The following is a 16,954-nucleotide window of genomic DNA, read 5'->3' as shown; positions in this document are numbered from 1 at the left end:
TTTGTTAATTTTGTTAATTTTGTTAATTTTGTTAATTTTGTTAATTTTGTTAATTTTGTTAATTTTGTTAATTTTGTTAATTTTGTTAATTTTGTTAATTTTGTTAATTTTGTTAATTTTGTTAATTTTGTTAATTTTGTTAATTTTGTTAATTTTGTTAATTTTGTTGATTTTGTTAATTTTGTTAATTTTGTTAATTTTGTTAATTTTTTAATTTTGTTAATTTTGTTAATTTTGTTAATTTTGTTAATTTTGTTAATTTTGTTAATTTTGTTAATTTTGTTAATTTTGTTTATTTTGTTAATTTTGTTAATGTTGTTAATGTTGTTAATTTTGTTAATTTTGTTAATTTTGTTAATTTTATTGATTTTGTTGATTTTGTTGATTTTGTTAATTTTGATAATTTTGTTAATTTTGATGATTTTATTGATTTTGTTGATTTAGTAGATTTTGTTGATTTTGTTGATTTTGTTGGTTGTTTAATTTTGTTGATTTTTTGATGTTTTGATTTGTTTGTAGACTTTGATTTTCTTATGATTGTCATCAACAAAATCAACAAAATCAACAAAATCAACAAAATCAACAAAATCAACAAAATCAACAAAATCAACAAAATCAACAAAATCAACAAAATCAACAAAATCAACAAAATCAACAAAATCAATGAAATCAATAAAATCAACAACAACAAAAATGAAAAAAATAGTAAATAGTCGAAATGAAGTAAAAGTTCGTTGCAAATATTTTTCAAAGTTTATCCCCCCCTCCCCTTCAAAATTTGTCCGAAAAAAAATTAAATTTCAAGAAACTTCAAAATTTTAATGAAATTTTTATTATTTTTTTTGGTCGTTTGTCATAATTGTTATTCATCATGATTTGTTGCAAATTTACACCAAATCGCATGTAAATTTTAATGAAAAAAAATGTGATAGTGTGCGTGCTTATACCTACACAGAAAAATTAAAACGCGTTTTTCTCGGAACGTCGAAATGGCGGGTGCGACAAGATAACACGACGACGTCGACATGTAAACTTAGTTGATGTAAAATCATGTTTTTACGTATGATTTGTTGCAAATTTACACCAAATCGCATGTAAATTTGAATGATTAATGACGTGAAAAAGTGTTACATAATTATTGATATAAAATTCAGATTTTTTTCTGTGTGGTTTCAAGCTACTGTCAATCGTTTGATGTGGTGAATTCAAAATGGTCGTGGTGAGTTTCTTAGCGTTTAAATTGACCGTTATATTTTTGAATGATGGCTTTAAAATAAGATTTCAGCCTGTTTGTCTGTGGTTATGTATGTATATGTATTTTAAATTTAAAACTGAATCAAATTCAGTTAATCAAAAACTCTGAAAACACTTGATCTGAAAGCAAAGGCAAGGAACGCGAAAATAGTTCACCAAAATAAGAAAAAAAAAAGCGATGAGACTTTATAAATTCTACCAAGCCACAGCATTGGTTACTGAAAATAGCCTCTTGAATTTCGAAATTTGAGAAAAAAATAGCTTTTCTCAGTGTCATCCAATTAGTCATCTAAAAAAGTCGTCTGAAGTTCCAACATTTTGCATGTTAAAACTGTACTGTCCCTTTTGATAAAACCTTCCTTAGCATCGGTGCTTGGAAGGCACGTCGTCGGACGAATTCATAGCAATTTGAACCATTTCTTGCACCGGACTCATAACCAACAGATGAAACTGCCCGATACTGCTTACTTTGACAACAAAATCTTTCGTTTTTTTTTGCACGTTCCATTAACATTCCTTGGCGCAAGCGAAACTTAGAAGGTTGTGTTTTGATATGTTTGCACCGAAACTGCTACTGCTTTTGGCTTTGTATACAAAATGAAGCACACTTCTTTGCTTAGCCTGCTGCTGGTGTATACAAAAATAATGGTAATACTATGTTTTGATTCTAGCTCGATTCCTACAGACTGTGTACTAATAAGAAAAGATGGCGCACGATCTATAATTTTGGATGCTCATTTTTATTTTTGGGACGGTCCGATTTGTTTTCTTTGTGTGTTTTTTGTATCTCTACGTTTCCGGATTCAGCAAAACCTATCTACATGTACATATATATAAACTATATATCAAAAAAGCATCATTCTGTTCGGTTTCATCTTGTAACGGCGTAAAGTTATTCTTCTTTTTTGTTTAATACTACTCGCTAATCAACACAGCGCTCTGTCCAGCTATTGATTTTTTTACTTTTTGTAATTTCTGAAGAAGGAGGGAACGGTACAAATCGCTTAGAAAAATATAATAGAAACTCTGTCTTGTATCGAGGAACGAGGAGGAGGGAAAATTGAGGTGTTTTAAGCTAGAACGACGGAATCTGTTTGCTAAGAGTGTCGAGGGGGGAGGAGGTTTCTATTGAGTAACAATGACTTGCAAGCTCTCTCGGCGCGAAGATACGTATGATGCGTTAGCTTCTAGATAAATACAGATGATTTTACATGATTTCTTTTTTTTTACTTTTTCTTTTAACCAGATGTGCATTTGATTGAAGAACTTCAAACTGTTGCCATTTTTTTAAAGGTGTTTATGCTATCTTCTTTTTTACAATTCGCCAAATGCATACACGTTGTTCTCTTGCTAAGGTAAGCTTACCAGTTAAACAATTTCAAAAAATATATTTCATATTTTCCATTTCCATTTGTTCAGTATGTGTTTCAAGTGTTGCGGTTCAGGATCGCTCGTTTTCTCACGTTGCTTCTTTGGTTAGTGTCACAATTTGTCCTCTGCTCTAAACCGTTCTGACTGTCTGTATGTCTGTGATACAAGTTCTCATTTCCGTCCACCAACAATAACTGCAAGGCCAAGGCGTGATTTAATTCCGTTTTCAATTATTTCGCGCGTACATTCACTTCTAAGGAAATATCGCGCACGCTCCTCAAAACGTTCATTTGCTTACGATAAATAGTATAGTATAGATTCTCACAGTTTAGTGTATGTATAAGAGAGAGAGAGAGATAGTAGTAGGATGAGTCGCGTTGTCTCTTCTTCTTCTTCTGGTGTATAATAGCTAAATAGTGTCACTTTACTTGTTTTTATAAAGAACTACAGCGAAGATGTGTTATGCCGAAAACGAAAAACGAAAAACAATAGCACTGTTCGATATCATCCTTTTCTTAGATATAAACCGGATTCTCCTGGCCGGTTAGCAGACGGAACATGGACGTAGGCATGGTTTTCATCAAAATCTGAAACAAAAGTTAATTAATACCTAAAACTTTGGAACTCACACATCGATCATACCTCCCCGACAGACGTTGCCAGTAGGTTGACGATCTTCTCGTGGGGCACGGCCACCACGCTCTGGTTGTTGATCTCGATGATTCGGTGGCCCACCCGGACGCCACCCCGCTCGGCGATGCCACCGCGCAGCAGGCTGCAGATCTGAAAGTGGGGTTAGTATTTTTTTATTTGGTGTATATTTTTAATGCGTATTGTTGAATTTAAAAAATATTATTTTTTTTATTTTAGACTGTTCTAAAGGTATCTTGCAAGTTCTGAAAATCGAATCAAATCCGCAATCAAACATCGACTCGATTTTTTGCAAGATAACCTTGGGTCAGTTTTTAACGGATAACTTTCTACAAGATCTTTCCGAAAAAAATATTTTGAAAAAAATTAAATCAAGACTAACATTTAAAATGGGCGTAACATTCAATGTTTGGCCCTTTTAAAATGTTAGTCTTGATTTAAAAAATTTCAAAATACTTTTTTCGAAAAGATCGGAATATTTCACGAATGTTTCATGTTTTAACATTGAAAATCGGACCATTAGTTTCTGAGATACCGACATTAGAAAATGGTGGGCTGTTTGGGTGAGACTTAGAAAACATCAATTTTCATGTTTCTTTTTGTTTATGCCGCTTTATCTCAGCAACCAGAGACCCAATCTTCAATGTCTCTTAGACAATTTTATAGCAAATTTTCTGAACTTTAAAAAAAATATTTTTAGAAATGGTCACTCTTGTTCAATATTTTTGAAAATCGAAAAACTGCAAGTATTTAGCTAAAATCAAACTTTCGGCGGCTATATCTTGAAAACAGAGCCTTTTATCAAAAAATATGTAAAGTACTTTTCGATTGCAAATTCAATTTTACGTTAAAAAATTACGTCAGATTTGTATTTGCATGAAATTTCGATTTTTTTTTCCAAAAATCACTATTTTTAAAAAAATCATAAGTCGGTGGCAGATTTTTTGACCATGTTTCTCTGCTGTGGGTTTTTGTCCCCTAACATATCAAAAAATCTCGAAAATAAAAAAAAAATGCGTATTTTGGGAAATTGAGTTTTTGTAAAAAAAAATTAAATAAAAAATCGGCAATTTTTTTTCCGTGTACCTATTTTTTTCTCAAAAGTCCTCAACAATACCTACAACTTTGCCGAAGACACCAAATTGATCAGAAAATTCATTCAAAAGTTACAGATATTCGAATATTTACGTACCATGGACAGCTGCCAAAATTGTATGGAGACTTGTATGGGTGAACCAATGACACAAAATAGCTTCTTTGGTCATAGGGAAGGCCCCCACAAAGTTTGAGTCAAATTAAAAAATACAAAAAATAAAAATGGTCGAAATCGGCCGATTTCGTAGAGAGTTTCTCTTCTACAACTTTGTTTTGTTTTTTCATTAAAATTTCGAAACCATATTAAAATTTAAAGTAAAAACACAATGCAAAAATTTAAGTATTTATATTTGAGATCCAAAAAATTAACAAATGAAAAACATGTTTTAAAAACCAAAAAATCCGAAAAACAAAAACAATACTCAAAATTTTTTAATTTCAAAATTTTGAAGCTATAAATTCTCAAATTTTTAAAATAAAATTAAATTCTGGCATTAAATTGTTAAATTTGAAAAATTCTTAAATTATTGAATTCCTGAATTCTTAAATTTTTTATATTCAATGATTCTTGAATTCCTGATTTCTTAAATTTTGAATGCCCCCGTTTTTGTCGCCATCTTAAATTACAAAAAATATAAATTTTTAGAGTCATAATTTAGGTAAGAAACCCAAATTTTGAGAAAGATACAAACATTCATGATTGGATTGGAAATTTTGACGAGGACTTTGGACAGTAGAGTACGAATCAAAAAAAAAATCAAACCATCCACATTAACGACCCCCGGGTCTTTTGTGGTCTCTATTGCAAGTTTCTGCTCGAACCTAGGAGTCCGAAGGCTTGAATGGGGAGAGCACCCAAACCTCTTTCTACTCCAAGGAACCTTCCACCCCAGTGTTTGAAGTGACGACCTTTGGATTGCGAGTCCAACCGCCGCCAGCGATTCCACCGGAGTAGAGTACGAACTGTTTTCCAATTTAAAAAAAATTTAGCTTTGATTTTTTAAACATTTGGGTTTAAATTTTTGAATTTCTATATATTTTAAAATTATAATTTCTTAGATTTGTTTTTGTAGAGTTTATTACATAATTTTATTTTTAATGTTCTCAACTTTTAAATTTTTAAAACGTTGAACTTTTGTTTTATTTTTCAGTTTAATTTAAGAATTTCAAATTTTTTAATTTTTTGTGGCTTTTTATTTTTTTAAAGTTTGTTTTGTTTTTTTTCCTTAAATTTCAAATTTCTTTATTTATGAACTTCATAAAAGGACAAAGGTCGCAAGAGCACAAACATTCAACATGTGAAATTGTCTGGCATCAATAAACATTTTTTAGGAAATATTTTTTTCTTTAAAACACAATAATGTTTTCACATTTTTGTGAGTTTTCCTTTTTTTCAAACATGAGCATTTTTTTTTTAGTTTTTAATGTGAAATCTTCAAACTACAATAGTTTTTAGGAAAATTACCTGTTCTCTAAAAATCAATAATGTTGTACCATTTTGTGCGTTATTCCATTCTTTAAACATGACCTGTGCTTTAATTTTTTTAAATCAAATTTTGTGACCTCAATAATTTCCTGAAGTTTGCCATATTTTTGATACAGTCCAGACTCGATTATCCGAAAGCCTCGGAAAATTTACCTGCAGATAATCGAACCACGAAGAAAAAAAATTTGTTCGCTTTCTGATTATTGTATGGCCCTGTGTCTGCCTGTGTGGATCAATCGGACCGCGCACTGGACTCACAATCCAGAGGTCGCCGGTTCGAATCCCGGGGCGGACGCAAAAAAATTCTAAGTGTAAATATAGGTATTCGGTGCCCTCTCCCCGTGCCCATACCTTCACACTTAGGAGACCCGGGAGGCGGAGTCTTGTCGCAAAAAGAACGATACACGCCTGTGGATCCGTTGACGAAACCGCAAGGTTTAAGAGGGCCACATTATAAGGTGTTACGTCGATTCCGTTTTCCGTATGGCCCCTAAACTACTACACTCAACCCCCGGTGGTTGGTCACTTTTTCGTTTGACACTTTTTTTGTTTGTACCCCGTTGGTTAGTCAAAGTCAAACTAAAAGGTGAGGAACTGTCACTTTTTATACGGCGCTCGCGCATCTTGATTGTTTTATAGTTTTATTTGGGCATTCACCGCAACCAATAAGCAAGAGCTAATTAGTAGGTTCTAACAAGGTTTTATGCCTCGGACATAAAACCTTGAGACAATAAAAGCTAAATGGCTTTAAATAAGGTTTTATGAAAGTTTTAACATAGTCTTTAAAACCCAATGACAATGTCATGCCAAACGGTTTTATTGCATGCTTCTTTAACCAAGGGTGTTTTGGATGTCAAGTGCCATAAGGCATGCAGAAACCTACTTAAAACCATAAGCTCCTGAAAGAGCATTTAACGCGGCCAATTAGCAGTGCATAAATATGACGCTAAACGCGTGTTCTGATTGAATGTGATTGAAAGTCATATTTTTTAACATCAAAAACTATGATTACAAAATACAGTCGACTCTCTGGTTGTCAATATCCAAGGGACCGTCGAGGAAGAGAAGCATCAGTTTACAGAACGATGCGAAATGAAGACTCGATTGAAATTTGTTTTTCTTGCTGACCAGCTATAGGAGAGAATCATGGCAACGTCCTGCAAACAAAAACAAATAAATGTCAAACACCCTTCAAAGCTTTGTTTCTCAAAGAAAAATGTCTATGCAAGCCATGAGAAAGTAAAATTATTGACAACCGGAATAGATATTTAAAGCAAATAGAATCCAAGGGACCGTCGAGGAAGAGATCCTTCAAGCAAGAGAAAATATCGAGGAATAAAGACAATCGAAGTATGCAGATTGAAGGGACTGAAGAATTCGTCGGTACATGGAACATTATTGATATCGAGAAGATCGACAGCCAGAGAGTCGACTGTATTGCGAGTTGATTTTTTTTGGCTCTATCTCCCCTACATTTATCAATGAACTTTAACCGTAGCTGAATTTGAGCTACCAGTTGCGAGAAATAAGTTTTCAAATTATTTTGTTTACCTCCAATATCTATTATTTATCATCGCTATTTTCACAAACTAGTGCGTCCATCCCGGGACAAAAATCCCGGGATTTTTCCTAAACCGGGAATTCCCGAATCCCGGGATTTTCTATAATTTGTCCCGGGAATTCCCGAAATTGAAAAAAAAATCATATTTTGGTCTGGAAATTCAGATTTGGTTGTGAAAATAGTAGAACAATTAAATGAATTAAAATTTGTATTCAGCAAATCTCAGCATTAAATTGGCATTTAAGGTAAAAATATCATAATTTTAATTACCAGGTCCGCAAAATGCCTAGTGCTTTACATTTTTTCTCTATTATTTTTTTTTTTGAAAAACTGGATTTATTTACGTATATTTTCGATTTTAAATAAAAAAAAATCTCATATCAAATTATTTATAATCAAACACCGGCATCTAGGGCAAATACGTACAAATGTAACGAATAAATACAGCTATTAAAGCAAAAATATTTGCATGACGTTTTGGACTACTTCGGTTGAAACAGTAACAGAACAAAACAATTTGTACTTCCAAATGTATTGCTCTAAAATCTCCTGTACCTATTTAGACTGTAATTCTGATTTTCCCTCGGTTGGCGGTAGTAACTTGAAGATAATTTGTAAAATATGTTTTATATAAAACAATGAATTCAAAACTTATCTAAAATTTTACATTGACTGGTATCATTTTATTTATTGTCGTTGTTTGTTTTCTAGCTGTTTTAGTCATGTCATATAAAATATATATTAAAAAAAAATATATAAAAAAAAATAAAAAAAAAAATAAAAGAAAAAAAATATGAAAGAATTCCAAAGTTTTTTTTGAATAGGTCCTATAAACATATGGAAAACAAAAGCTTATTGGACCTTTTCAAAAAAAAAAAACTCAAGAATTATGTAATTTGATTCGCAAATAAAAAAAATGATTAATCATACTGGAATCAAAAATAGTAGTTGATATAAAATTCTAAACACCACAAAGACAAAAAAAAAATTCTTTTAGGATATTTTAAAACTGTCGTCTTTGTTTCGATTGAAGTGAGGATTATAACCATTTGATATTATTAAGCTAATTCAATGATTTTAAGTTTGAAAACATAACAAATATAATGAAACATAGATTTTATTACTGATTCAAAAATTTCCCGGGATCCCGGGAATTCCCGGGATTCCTAAAATATTTTTCCCGTTTCCCGGGAAATTCAAAACCCGGGAAAATTGGACGCCCTATCACAAACCATATCCATTTTATCATTTGGCAAGACAAAGGCTTATTTTTTGCTAAAATAAATCCTAATTTGCCATAAGACGTTTGAAGACGTATTAAATGTCATTTTTCTATAACTGCAGACTAGGTTTTAACAATGGTTTTATCAAGGCTTTGAGGATATTGTTACATTGTTAGGATTCAGTTGTAAAGCCTATGAACTCCTATGAAGGTTGTTATAAATAGGCCGTGGAAACCTTCAGCGGAGGTCCTTTCGGGTTTTAAGAGAGGTTTATCGGGGATCTGGGGAGGCTGTTACGAATAAGTGGTTTTATTGTTGGTTTTTGCTGCTAGGTTTTTATGATCACCGCCATTTTGGTATTGAAAAATGCCCCAAATTTGACTAAAATTGGGTCACAGAACTCCAATTTGATGTTAAAGTAAGAAGAATAAATAAAAAAAATATTTTTAATGTAAAGTAACACCGACTTACCACCCCATTCTGCACGCTGAAGCCCAGCTGGTACTTTGTATTGGGTCGCTTTATTTTCACCTCCACCACCGGTGCGCACGGAACCACCGTAAACTTGACCACCGTCTGGTTCTTGGTGTTCTTGATGTAGCTCTGGCAGGTCGACAACGGCAGCCCCACCAAACTCAGCCCGTTGATGGCGATGATCTGATCGCCAATGTTCAGCTGACCACAGCGAGCGGCCGCTCCCGCCGAGGCCAGATTCGCTATCACCACCGTCGGCAGCATCGAACCCCACCCGGACTCCACGATGACCACGCCGAGTATTTCGCCCTTGGCCTTCGGCACGACCACCTCCTTCTGCAGCTCCTTCTTGGCGAATATCTCCAGCTCGTCGCCGAAAATCTCCTGACTGTTGAGCACCTCCTGGTAGTCCATCTCCTTCATGAAGCTGTGATCCTCGATGCCGTTCGCCTTCAGAAACTCCATGTAGGCCACCTGGAAGGCCTGTCCGATCGATTGAGCAATAAACTGCGCCTCCTCGCTCTCAAACACGTGGCAGATCATCTTGGGCGTGCGGTTCCCCTTCGGTCCCGCGCCGGTCTTCTGCGGCGGTGTCGTTCCCGTCTGGCTCGCGCCCGACTGGTTGCCGTTGGTTGCGTTGGTGGCGGTACCCCCGCCCGAATCCCCCGAGTCGACCTCCTGCGGGACGAACCGCCGGCGCGCCATCAGCACCACCAGGTCGCCAATGTCCGCGATGTAGGAGATGGTACGGAGCGCGTGGTCCATCATGATCTCCTTGAGGTCGGTGTTGAGCACCATGATCTTCTCGGTCGAGATGAACAGGTCGACCTCGGTGCTCGGCTGGGGTTCACCGTCGGGGGACTGCAAGAGGGAGGGGGGATGTGGGGTTAGATAGGGGTAGAGAGCGAATCCTCTGACAGTGAGTGACTGAAAACGACTTGAGAGCATTTTGCTCTCAAGCTGAGAGGCAAACCAACTGTCAGAGGACTTTTGTTTTGGGTGTCGGGTGACGCACGGAACACACACTTACCAAGGCCTAGCGTTCAATAGCGATACATGTCGGAGAGAGCGTGTGTTTGTGTGAGTGCAATCGGAAACGAGAGAGAGAGAAAAAAGAAGGGGAAAGAGATGTGGAGATACATTTTTTTTGCGTGATGAGGTTATGTTATGTTGGGCTTTTTGTAATGACGGAATGTCAGAATTACGCACCTTGATTCGGGACACGGCTTCCTCAGCCTGCATCATGCGTGTCGATTTGGTCGGTTGACCTTCGCACACGAGCTGCGTCGAACCGAGGTATCGTGCTCGGAACAAAACTCCCTCGATTAGGACTGTTGATCTGTGGATAGATGATGGACATTTCAAGGAGACTGCCGTCTTTTTCGATTTGTTTGTTTTACTCACGTGAGTGCAATACGATTTGTATTGGTTGAATTCCAAGGAAAGCATTTAACAAGAGATTCAAATTTTAATTTAGAAGTTAGCTTATTTTGAACAATTTCGGAAGCTTACAATAACTATAACGATAGTTTTATCGCTATCATTGGGATGGTAACGATAATCGGACGATAAATCAGTTTGAATTTATTTCTTAAATTGACTTAATCTAACAAAATCATGCATATTTTCTAAGCATTTACCAATAATATGTTTTTTGATAATATAGTAAAGTTTCAAAGTATTCACTTATAAAATTGAAAATGTATACAAAATTTAACTTCGTTTGATATACCCATATTTCAAATTGTAAAAACTCGTATTTTCTTTTTTCAAAAAATACGGTATTTTTTAACATTTTGCAAAAAAAACTAATAAAAAAATGTATGTAAAATTTCGCATCGTTTTGCAAATTATGAAAATCGGAGTATTTTTGAAAAATAAGATATTTAGTAAAAATTTGAGTATTTTCGAACAAAAAAAAAATTCTAAAAATAAAACATATGAGCAATTCTCTACCAAAACCGGAAATGGATTTTATTTGTATTTTTTGATTTGGCTCAAACTTTGTGGGGGCCTTCCCTATGACCAAAGAAGCCATTTTGCATCATTAGTTTGTCCATATAAATTTCCATACAAATTTGGCAGCTGTTCATACAAAAATGGTACGTATATATTCGAAAATCTGTAACTTTTGAAGGAATTTTTTGATCAATTTGGTGTCTTCGGCAGAGTTGTAGGTATTGATAAGGACTATTTAGAAAAAAAATAGGTACACGGAAAAAAAATTTCCAGATTTTTTTATTAACTTTTTTTTTTCACAAAAACTCAAATTCCCAAAATACGTATTTTTTGATTTTCGAGATTTTTTGATATCTTTTAGGGGACAAAAATCCGCAACTTTTGAGCTATAGAGAAACATGGTCAAAAAATCTGCCGCCGAGTTATGATTTTTTGAAAAACTGGTGATTTTTGGAAAAAATCGAAATTTCATACATAAAATTTTTTTGACCTCATTTTTTTTTATGCAAAATTGAATTTGCAATCGAAAATTACTTTACAGATTTTTCGATTAAGGGCCCCGTTTTCAAGATATAGCCACCAAAAGTTTGATTTCAGCGAAATATTTGCAGTTTTTCAATTTTTAAAAATAGTGACCATGAGTGACCATTTCTAAAAATATTTTTTTTGAAAAGTTCAGAAAATTTGTTATAAAATTGTCTAAGAGACATTGAAGATTGGACCTCTGGTTGCTGAGATACAGCGGCTTAAAGAAAAAGAAACACGAAAATTGAAGTTTTCTAAGTCTCACCCAAACAGCCCACCATTTTCTAATGACGATATCTCAGCAATTAATGGTCCGATTTTCAATGTTAATACATGAAACATTCGTGAAATTTTCCGATCTTTTCGAAAAAAATATTTTGAAAAAAAAATAAATCAAGAGTAACATTTTAAAAGGGCATAATATTCAATGTTTGGCCCTTTTAAAATGTTAGTCTTGATTTAATTTTTTTCAAAATATTTTTTTCGAAAAGATCGGAAAATTTTACGAATTTTTCATGTATTAACATTGAAAATCGGACCATTAATTGCTGAGATATCGTCATTAGAAAATGGTGGGCTGTTTGGGTGAGACTTAGAAAACTTCAATTTTCGTGTTTCTTTTAAGCCGCTGTATCTCAGCAACCAGAGGTCCAATCTTCAATGTCTCTTAGACAATTTTATAGCAAATTTTCTGAACTTTCAAAAAAATTTTAGAAATGGTCACTCATGGTCACTATTTTAAAAATCGAAAACTGCAAATATTTCGCTGAAATCAAACTTTGGTGGCTATATCTTGAAAACGGGGCTCTTTATCGAAAATCTGTAAAGTAATTTTCGATTGCAAATTCAATTTTGCATAAAAATGAGGTCAAAAAATTTTATGTATGAAATTTCGATTTTTTCCAAAATCACCAGTTTTTCAAAAATCATAACTCGGCGGCAAATTTTTGACCATGTTTCTCTATAGCTCAAAAGTTGCGGGTTTTGTCCCTAAAAGATATCAAAAATCTCGAAAATCAAAAATACGTATTTTGGGAATTTGAGTTTTGTGAAAAAGTTAATAAAAAATCGGGAAATTTTTTTCCGTGTACCTATTTTTTCTAAATAGTCCTTATCAATACCTACAACTTTGCCGAAGACACCAAATTGATCAAAAATTCCTTCAAAAGTTACAGATTTTCGAATATTTACGTACCATTTTTGTATGAACAGCTGCCAAATTTGTATGGAAATTTATATGGACAAACTAATGATGCAAAATGGCTTCTTTGGTCATAGGGAAGGCCCCCACAAAGTTTGAGCCAAATCAAAAAATACAAAAAATAAAAATGGTCGAAATCGGCCGGTTTTGTAGAGAATTGCTCATATACAAAATTTCACTTCACTTGCGATTTATGAAAACTGGAGTATTTTTGAAAAATAAGGTATTTTGGGAAAATTTGAGTATTATACAACTTTGTGTGATAAAGTAAAAATCCATACAGAATCTAGCTTTCTTGGAAACCTATATTGCAAATCATGAAACTTTGTTTTTTTTTTTAAATACGTTTTTTTTATTTGGACATTCAAACTCTGATAAAGTTTAAATGCTTACAAAATTTCTTTTTGTTCGATATCCATATTGCGATTTATGAAAATTTTAGTATTTTAGACAAAAATACAGTATTTTATGAAAATGTTAGAACAATTTTTAACATAAAATTCTCTGATACCAAATTTTAGTCAAATTAAAGATTTTGATTGCCTTTTAGCATACCAAATACAGTTTTCCAATATTTTAACACCGCCGTTTTGAATTTAAAAATTCTAAATTACTATAGAGCATGATGTTTGGGAAATTGTTTTTATAAAATATGAAAACTTGTGTATTTTTGCCAAAAAAAAAACAGTATTTTATGAAAATTTAATATCAAAACAAATAAAGCGCAAATACATTCACAATTTTGCTTCGTATCAAACGAAGCGAAATATTCTTTCCTTTTTCGATATATTTATATTAATATTTTTGGAGGGTACTAAATCCCGTAGTTTTTTTTTCAAAAATACTCAACTTTTCATAATTCGCAATATGTGGGTCACATATTACGAATTATGAAAAGTTGAGTATTTTTGAAAAAAAAACTACGGGATTGAGTATCCTCCAAAAAAAATATAATAATATATCGAAAATGCAAAGAATATTCCGTTTCATGTGGTACCCATTTTGTATTTTGTAAAAAATTTAGTATTTTACAAAAAAAAAACTTAAAAAAGCATGAAAATTTTCGCTTACAAATTTGATTATTAACAAAATATACTGAATTGGTATAATTTTTTGAGTAGTTATACTTTGCAACTTACTACACTACATTACTACTTACTACATTATTAAAAATATTTTTAAGTGAAAGCATTGAAATTTCAAGACGATATGGTTGGATTTGGTCAATTTTAGAAAGATTTAAAGAATGAGTTTTCGTCCGTTATCGTCGATAAGATTATTGCCGGTAGAATTTTCGAAATAACGATAACAACAACCGTTATCGTTATCGTTAGACGCTTATATTTTCGACGACCTTGCTCCCGATCTTACCTTCCTTATTTTTGCTCTTCTTCTTCTTATCGGTGTCGGACTTGGAGTTGTTCGACCCGTTCGGGCTCGCACTTTCGATGGTCGTCTTGTTGTTCTCCAGCTTGATCGGGGACGGCTGGTGGCTGTGCTCGGGCGATCCACTTCCGCCATCGTTCGGCCCGTTCAGGTTGATCAGGTTTCCGCTGGTGTTTGTTGTGATCAGGTTGTTGTTGTTGCTGCTGTTGGTTTGCTGGCTTTGACCAAGCAGGGCCGCCGCCGGCGAAGCCTGCTTGGTTGAGGTGACCAGTTCCGGCAGCTGACTAGCTACCGGCTGCTGCGCACTCGTCACGGCACTTGTAGGTGAAAGCAGCGTCGACAAACTCTGCCGCAGTAGTGAGCCGCCCTGGTTGTTGTTGGGCTTGCCGCCGCCGTACAGCTGCGAGCTGTTGGTGACTCCAGATCCAGCACCGACCGTCGTCTGCTGCTTCGGTGACAGCTTGTGCAGTATCGAGCGAGTCTTCCGGTCGGTCCAACTCTTGCTATTGTCGTCGTAGAAGCCCTGGTCGTCCAGTCGTTGATGTCCCAGCAGTCGATCCGTCTCCAGGTCCGTGTCCGGGTCTTCGTCGTCGTCAAGAGCACTTAGATTCTTCGCGCTGGTTCCGCCGTGCAGCAGCGAGTCCTTCTCGCTGGCCATGTTCGTGGACCGCTCGGTTGGTCCGGTCGGGGTCGTCGGAAGCAACAGCCCGGGTGATGGGTTCTTCGTCGTCGGAGTCGGTGACAGCGCCACCAACTTGCCGTCTCGCGTCGAGCGGGGAATCCACACCGGAGAGATGGAAGGAACGGGAGATTCCAGCGATTTGTCCACCGGCATCGTGATCGTGTGCTTGTCGTAGCCTTTGACGGTGGGTTGCTGCTGCTGCTGCTGTTGGAGTGATTGACCTATGCCGAGTTGGGGTTGCTGCGTGGGCGATGGAAGCGTTTTGTTCCGCTGCAAGCAGGTGCGTATATCTTTCAAGGCCGCCTGGACATCCGACTGCTGGCTGTGCAGCTGCTGCAGCGTGATTGCGGGATCGACGATGTCGATGGACGATTTTCGGTGCGGGGCAGGTGCGGGCGGGGGAGGCGTCGATTGGATGGTGTCTGTGGGAAAATTATATTATTAGGGGTTTATGTACATTTTTAATTTTTTTGCGATACAAGGGGATAATTTTTCCGTTTTCCCGAGCAGGGGTAAATAACAAAAAGAGAAATGCGTAATACTGCCTTTACATTTTATCGGTACAATAGTTTGGTATTTGCGAACTCTTGAAAAACAATCTCAAGCAGGGTAGCCGGTAAAAAAGAAACCGGAAAATAGTCGGGAATTTGATTGAACTGAAAACCCGGGAAAATGTCATAAGATAGTCAAAATTCGACCAACTTCGACAAATTTCTACAAATAAAAAAATAAAATAACTATTTTAACCATTGAATAGCAAAAGTATTTAAAAATCCATTTTACTCTAGTTCGGTTGTTTTGCAACCGTTAGTTTTCGAAATTTCTTCTATATTCTTAGACTGTACCTTTTTTCTAGAATTCTTCACATCGGCAGAAGATATTCATAAAATCCATTAGAAATATATTTTTTTAACATCGATTTTTAAAATTTTTTTATTCATCAATTCCATTTTGAAAAAGCATAAACCGAAAAAAAGTTCTCCTATCGGGCTCAAAACAAACAACTTTGTCGAAGAGGCCAAATTGATAGGAGCTATATGTGATGAGTTATAGCAACTTTGCCGAAGACACTAACCAAAGCTCTATCTCTTAACTGTCAAAAGTTAGAAATTGCATAGCCTGCTGTGATGAGTATTTTGAAAAACAAATTTCACCAAAAGTAGGCCATGACAACGCTGAACAAAGTTGTGGAACATGTCAAAGCACGAAAATGCTTACTTTTTGCTCTAATCAATTAAGTTCGTCAAAACAGCCTTTTGAAACACTGTGGGAAGGCTTGCGGTTGTTCAAGGTCCACAAACAAAAAAAAATGTATGGAAATTGACCATGACGGGAGGGGACGGGGGTTGAATGTTTTGAATGCGTGTTTTGGAGATTTTTGCGTGCCTGCTCTGGTTGGTGAGAGCAAACAACAAAAATTCAAAAATTCAGAAATTTTAAGGTTTAAAATTTCTAAATCCAGAAAAAATTAAAAAAATGCAAAATTTAAAGTTATGTTTTTGAAATTGATACATTTTTTACACGTTTTAAATTGTTTTAGTTTTCTTTATTAATCTCGTATAAGTTTTCAAAAGGACGCAAGAGCCAAAACAAAGCACTTTTTGCCAATATATGAGATGAGGTTGTTCATCCACACGTCTTTCAAGTGCCCTAAACTGAAAACTAATGAAATATTGTTTCAATTTGGAGAAAAACGAAAATTAGTACCGGAGGTCACGGCTTTTTAGAAACTCATTGTTCATTTATTTTTAAATTTATATTTGCTAAAGTTTTTTAATTATTTCAAACTCTAATTTTCAACGATGTTTTCAAGTTTTTTTTTATCTTTTACTTTTTATGTTTTTTTTATTTAGGCCGTTGCAAATATTTTTTGAAGTTTATGTCCCTCGGCTCTGACCAAAGTCGGAGGGGGTGTTGTGCTCAAAAAAAAAATATAAAAAATATAAAAATTGAAATTACAAGCCTAGGTTTCAACATGAGGATGAAAAAAGTTTTTTTTTAAATGCATTTAAAGGCGTACAGTTGCTTTCCAATCATTAATTTTGAAAATATCGAGGCAATGACGGATGTTTTTTTTCCAAAAAAA

General features: G+C 34.8%; 1 protein-coding gene across 5 annotated transcripts in view; it reads right to left on the bottom strand.

The window, feature by feature from the left end:
- Positions 1–1,997: 1,997 nt before the first annotated feature.
- Positions 1,998–16,954, bottom strand: part of LOC6050628 (serine-rich adhesin for platelets) — an 83,892-nt gene continuing 68,935 nt past the window's right edge. For all 5 annotated transcript variants that reach the window (XM_038257892.1, XM_038257887.1, XM_038257878.1 and 2 more), the window contains exons 6-11: positions 14,172–15,290; positions 10,325–10,446; positions 10,146–10,151; positions 9,113–9,976; positions 3,268–3,408; positions 1,998–3,212 (exon numbers count right to left, since the gene is read on the bottom strand). In XM_038257892.1, coding sequence (XP_038113820.1) covers positions 3,141–3,212; positions 3,268–3,408; positions 9,113–9,976; positions 10,146–10,151; positions 10,325–10,446; positions 14,172–15,290 — 2,324 coding nt within the window. In that variant the 3' untranslated portion in view covers positions 1,998–3,140. The remainder of the gene's footprint in view (positions 3,213–3,267; positions 3,409–9,112; positions 9,977–10,145; positions 10,152–10,324; positions 10,447–14,171; positions 15,291–16,954) is intronic.

Source organism: Culex quinquefasciatus, chromosome 1 (genome assembly GCF_015732765.1).
Source record: "Culex quinquefasciatus strain JHB chromosome 1, VPISU_Cqui_1.0_pri_paternal, whole genome shotgun sequence".
NCBI classification, from domain to species: Eukaryota; Metazoa; Arthropoda; class Insecta; order Diptera; family Culicidae; genus Culex; species Culex quinquefasciatus.
The sequence above is the reverse complement of the archived record's forward strand: the minus strand, read 5'-3'. Positions and strand labels throughout refer to the sequence as shown.